General features: G+C 53.4%; 1 protein-coding gene across 6 annotated transcripts in view; it reads left to right on the forward strand.

Annotated features, from left to right (window-relative positions):
- The first annotated feature begins 860 nt into the window (after window positions 1-860).
- Window positions 861-5,682, forward strand: part of PDLIM7 (PDZ and LIM domain 7) — a 23,485-nt gene continuing 18,663 nt past the window's right edge. Inside the window, exons 1-2 of one of the 6 annotated variants that reach the window (XM_069077746.1) lie at window positions 861-999; window positions 2,957-3,071. In XM_069077746.1, the coding sequence (XP_068933847.1) occupies window positions 2,976-3,071 (96 nt within the window). In that variant the 5' untranslated portion in view covers window positions 861-999; window positions 2,957-2,975. Of the gene's footprint in view, window positions 1,010-1,161; window positions 1,235-2,956; window positions 3,072-5,682 lie in introns of those variants that run through there. The other 5 variants (XM_069077747.1, XM_069077750.1, XM_069077748.1 and 2 more) reach the window with 5 other exon arrangements.

The raw sequence follows: 5,682 nt of genomic DNA on the forward strand, positions 1-5,682 counted from the left end.
TCAACCAAACCCAACAGTGTATGGATGTTCTGTACCTACAGCGCCCCCCCCCCATACCAGTGAATTAATTTAAATGTAAACAGCTAATAAACAAGTTTCTGCGGTTATCTTGATGAGCGACGTTAAGCTTTTTTTTTTTTTAATTAAAGTTTATTTTATTTCCAGATCTGCCTTCTCTCCCTCCCCTCTTCCTCCCTTGGGAAAGCAAGAAAAACATTTTACAAACATGTAGAGTCAAGAAAAACAAATTCCTTCATTGGCAATGTCAAAAATAAAAAAGCTCAATCTGTAAGTCTTTAAGTTTTTACCCTCTTCCCCCTTTTTAAAAGAAAGCTCTACGGAGGAAATCAGGAGATCTGGGTTCTAATGTTTCTGTCCCTAGTAATTCTGGAGAGAATTGGAATTTGAATAAGGAAGACCTAAGTTTGAATGGGACACGTTAGCTGTGTGACGGAACAAGTCACTTAACCTCTCTGAGTCTCAGGGTCCTGGTAAAATAAGGTGTTTGGGCTCGATGACTTCAAAGGTAGCTCCCAACTTTAAATCTATGAGTCTATGAACTTCCTGCATGATCTTGGGCAAGTCCCATCTCCTCTCTGAGCCTCAGTTTCCCACTCTGCAAAAAGCACGAGCTGATCTCTGAGGTCCCCCAGCTTTTGGTGCAGACCAGCCTAGACGCGGACTTCGGCAGGGAGAGTCCACTTCGCCCTCCCGCATCCCCCCGGGCTCAGCCCGAAGGGGAAAGGAAGGTGGGTAGGGCGCGGTCGCCTAGGACTTCTCGGGTCCCCTAGGCAGCCCCAGACAAAGCAGGAGAAGGGGGCGGAGATTGTGCAGGGGGCGGTGCATAGGGCGGGGTCTCTCCAAGGCCCGCCTCTGGAGCTCAAAGGCGGTGGCGGTGGCCCCGGGAGGAGCCAGAGCGCGCAGGGGCCGGCCCGAAGCGGCCCGAGTGCGCGCAGCCCGCGGTCCCTGCAGCGCCCCCGGCGCCCCGAGCGCGGCCAGGTAACCGGAGGTGGGGAGCGGGCGCGGGCTTTCCAGGGCCTGCCGAGCCCCGAGCGCGGTGCCACGCGGCCATCTCGTCCCGAGCGCCGCCGCAGCTGCTGCCCCCGCCTCTTCCCCAGGGCTCCCGCGGGGCGCAGCCGAGCCCGGGCCCCCTCCAGCCCAGGCTCCGAGCGCCCCGCCCTGTCCGGCGCGGGGCTTCGGGCTCAGGCTGGAGCTGGGGCGAGAGCAGCTCCATGTAAGGGCCTGGCTGGCGGCCCCGCCCCGGTAGCGGGGAGGGAGGCAGGGAGGGAGTCACCCCCCACCCCGGTTTACTCACCCTCTATCCCTGGGTCTGGGCCGGCCCCCAGTCTCGGGGCCCCTCCCCCAGGCGGGCCCCGGAGCACCCCTCCCCATCCGGGGGGTGATGGGGAAGCGATTGAGTCTACTGCGAAGGGAGACGGGGAAGACTGTTGTCCTTCCCGGGGAGGGGACGATGACCGACCAGACCCCTTCCCCTTTCCTTCCTTGGCCTTAGTAGGGGGCTGATTGACAGCCCTTCTTGGTGGGGGGATGGGTGACTGAACCTCGGCCCTTCCCCGGGGAGGGGGCTAACGGCCCTCCTCAACATCCCTGGGGAGATTGGAGACACTGACTTGAGCCCTTCCATTTGCTTTCTTGAGAGGTGAAGGTGCTCACTTCGCTTTCTCTCGTTCTCCCCGGTGGGGGGAGGGAATGCTAGGATGTATTTATCTGTCATTTCTTTTCCTCCAATACCAGCCAGCCTTTCCTTGCCTGTCCTATCTCACCCAGAGTATCAGGAAGTCTCTGTATACTCAGTTTCTTAAGGATGCTGATCTCTGGACATGAGCTTCTGCCCTTTTTTTTCAGAGAATCATAGGTCTAAGATTGGGAGGCACCTCTAAAGCCTTCTATATTCCAACCCTCTCATTTTACAGATGAGTAAACTGAGCCTCAAGGTGGTTAAATGGCTTGCCCACGGTAACACAGACTCTGGGTCCTCCAATCCTTTCTCAGGGAGAGGAAATGTCTTTCACCAGATTTCACCTTCTAGTTTGCTGGAGGGTTGGACTGTGCTTTTTAGCAGGCTTCTGGGGAAACTAAGGCAGGAGGGCTAGGGGAACTTCTGGGCATATTATATATACCTGGCTTCCTGCCTTACATTGGCAGCAGTTCAGTCCTTTGCCTACCCTGAGAAGCAGGCCCTGGAATGTCAGGGGATAACCGGCCCCCCCCCCCCTGGAAAGGTGTTGAGTACAGGCTCATTTGTCTTAGCTCATTGTTCTAGGCCACCCTTCCCCATGTTCCCTAGGGGCTTTTCAGAAAAAGGATCAGGCAGGCCCTCTCCCTCCTCATAGAGCCAACAACACGTCTCCCAGGTCTGGTCTCCTTTCCTCTGAGATCAACTGTCAGCTCAAAGGGTTCCCTGCTTCTCTTCCTGTCTTGGCTGGGGGAACAGCCAAGGCTGGGATGGGCTCCAGTCTCCTCCCCCACAATCTCTTTTCCCTTCACCCCCCCCCCATCCCTGAGCCCCCAACATGCAGTGTCGGCTTTCATGCCTTATATAGCCTGAGTGAGGCCTCGATGTTTCACTCTGGCCTGCCCCCACTCTGACCCTGCTCTCACCCAGAGGCTCAGGGGGTGGGGCTGGATGGGGGTAGAGGACAGTTTTTTGGCTCTCCCCATCCTTGGCTCTAGGAGACTGCTCCCCACTGGGCCCTCAAGGGACCCTAGAGCAGAACCCCTTACTTGGTGGGGGATGCTGTCAGGGGAGAAAACAATCCAGGTTGCAGACAAGAGCTTTCCCAGGGCCTGAGCAGTTCCCTCCCTTTCCCCTAGGCAGGTCGAAGTCCTCTGCTCCATGTCTGTCCATCTGGCATCTGGCCGACGTCTGTACGTCCAGTATCAGGAACCAGTTGGCCTGCCTGCCTCAGCTGAACCTTTTATATTTTTCCTCCAGGAACAGATCAGCTGGCACCATGAATCCGTACAAGGTGTCACTGGATGGGCCAGCCCCCTGGGGCTTCCGGTTACAAGGGGGCAAGGACTTCAACGTGCCCCTCTCCATCTCTCGGGTGAGACCAGAGCTTCCCTCCTGGTTGACTGAGGGTGGGTTCCCTGAGTTGGCTTAGGAAGTAGAGAGACTGGGGCCATTGAGGGTTGCTCTAGTGGGCAGGAGGGTGGTGATTCCAGATCCTATAAGAGTGTAGACAGTGTTTGGGGCTTTGCACTGGGGATCGGGGTTTAAATCTTGGCTCGACTACTGCCTACATTGGTGACCTTGGGCAAGTCATTTAACCTCTGTTTCTTCTATAAAGTGGGGGATAATAATGTTCATACTCCCTATCTTAAAAGGGTATTGTTAGGAAATAGTTTTCTTAGCACACTGGTTGGCTTGGGGAGTCAAAAGGCCTAAATTGGAGTTCATTTATGCTACTTATTCTGTGTGTGACCTAGGGCATATCAAGTTCCAGGCTTGTAGCATTTTTTGTAAACCTTACAGTGCTTTAGAGATGGAAAGTATCATTTGTTGAGTTTTGTTTGGGCAGAAGGGCTCTGCTGGCTACTAAGGGTGAATGGATAAAGGGAAATGGATAAAACCTGGCAGGTGGCACAGTGGATAGTGCTCTGGGCCTAGAGTTAAGGGAGAGTTCATATCTGACCTCAGGCACTTGGTAGCTGTGTGACCCTGGGTGAGTTTGCCTCAGTTTCTTCAAATGTAAAATAAGGATGATTAACGGCACCTACCATGTAGGGTTGTGAGGATCCATTGAGATATTTGTAAAGCACATAGTGTGGTGCCTGGCACACAGTAGGTGCTGTATAAATGCCTATTCTTTTCCCCTTCCCTTCCTTTCTGCCCCTCAGAAGCTTGCATTCTAGTAGAGATCCATAGATTATTAAAACTAGAAGGGGACCGGTGAGATCATCTAATGTAACACCCTCATTTTCCCTGTGAAGGCAAGGAAGGGGGAAGTGACTCAGCCAGAGTCACACGTTTGTCAGTGGTGTCACTGAGCCCCTATTTCAGGTCTCCTGATTTCCAGCCTAGCATTCTCTCTTCCCTTCCCTGAAATGCTCTCCAGGGCCTTGGAGTATAGCTCAGGGGAGATCATCATGACCTGAGGCATTGGGAAGAGCATTATTGACTGTGGAGTCAGTGGACCTGGACTTAAATCCCTCTTTCTACCTGGGTGACAAATGGACAAATCCTTAACTTCCCTGGACTTCCATTTCCTTATTTCTAAAATGGGCAGCATTGAACGCGTGGTTCTCGAAGCCTCTTTTAGCTCTTGATCCAGTATCCTATGAGCTTTTGAAGGCAGACAGGGATGCTTTCATAGACAAGGTGGGGCTTGAAGGAGGGGGTGGAATTTGGACAAGTTGAAGGAATGGGCTTGGTGAGGAGAGGGGAAGAGCATTCAGAAACACCCTTGGCGAGTAGACATTGAGTCAGCAGAGGTGGACGGGCTGCCTATAGGTTGTGAGGGAATTATTCTCTAGGAAGGGCAGAATGGTGAGAAAGGCAGAACTGTGATACCTGGCTTCCAGGACCAGCTCTTCCCCTGGTTTCTTGTATGATTTGGGGCAGTTACTCTCTAGGCTTTGGCGCCTCCATCCGTGAAACAAAGGAATGGAGCTGGATGACCTTTTGAGTTCTCCTCCAGCTTGGACATTCTTTGGCTCCTTATGACACAGGCTTCTCCCCCTCTCTCAGGGAATAACTTCAATCCCCACATGGATTCCTTCTGAATACTTACTCATAGCTGCTCAGGGGCTCGGCTGAGCTAGGCCTCCTTCTAACTGCCTAGTGAGGTTCCTGGGAACCCCCCTCTCGCCCAGTCTCTTGGCTGGCCTCTTCTTGACTCTGGGGTGCCAAGTCTATGGATTTCTGAGCGAGTGGCCAGTCTTGGAACTTGGCCTTCAGCCTTCTCAGCTGCCTGGCTGTCTCAGCCTTTCCTTCCCTGTCCCTTCTCCTGCCCTTACAGTGGGTGCTGGGTGTTCATTGCCTTATAAGCCTTGGAATGCTGCAGAGCTCAGTGCCCAGAGAAGGAGGTGGACAGAGCCAGAGCAGTCTCCAAGGTTAATTGACAATCTGGAGAATGAGGAGCTGACTGGCCAAGGCCAGCATGAGGGGCAGGGGGAAGAAAGGGGAGTTACCTGGAGGGACTACATGGGGAGAAGCTGGGGACCTGAAGAATCTCTTCATGTAACACATACTCTTTCTCTCAGTCTCTCTCTCTCTGATGGACAAAGGAGGGAAACTCACTGTATTAGTAGAGACAAGTTATTCCATGGGAACCTGTGAGCATATGTATTTAGCCCCTACCCACAACACCCTCCTAGTGACCAGATGGTACCTGTTTATGGATGCTGAGGGGTGTAGTGAGCTCTGCCTTTCACCCTGGTGATAGGGACTGGTGAGTGAGGCACCCTCCACTGCATCCTGTCCTTGCCCCAGCTGTGAATAGCCCTTTAAGTCCCATCAGATTTAGGGAGCTTAGGACTAGGAACCAAGAATGTCACTACTGGGGGGGACCTTTAGAAAATGGAACACAAGGGGCAGCTAGGTGGCGCGGTGAGTAGAGCGCTGGCCCTGGAGTCAGAGGCCCTGAGTTCAGATCTGACCTGACAGTTAACACACACACACACACACACACACACACACACACACACACACACACA

This window comes from Petaurus breviceps, unplaced genomic scaffold (assembly GCF_028583685.1).
Source record: "Petaurus breviceps papuanus isolate PSGF00001 unplaced genomic scaffold, PetGlider_PUasm1.0 90994, whole genome shotgun sequence".
Classification (NCBI taxonomy): Eukaryota; Metazoa; Chordata; class Mammalia; order Diprotodontia; family Petauridae; genus Petaurus; species Petaurus breviceps.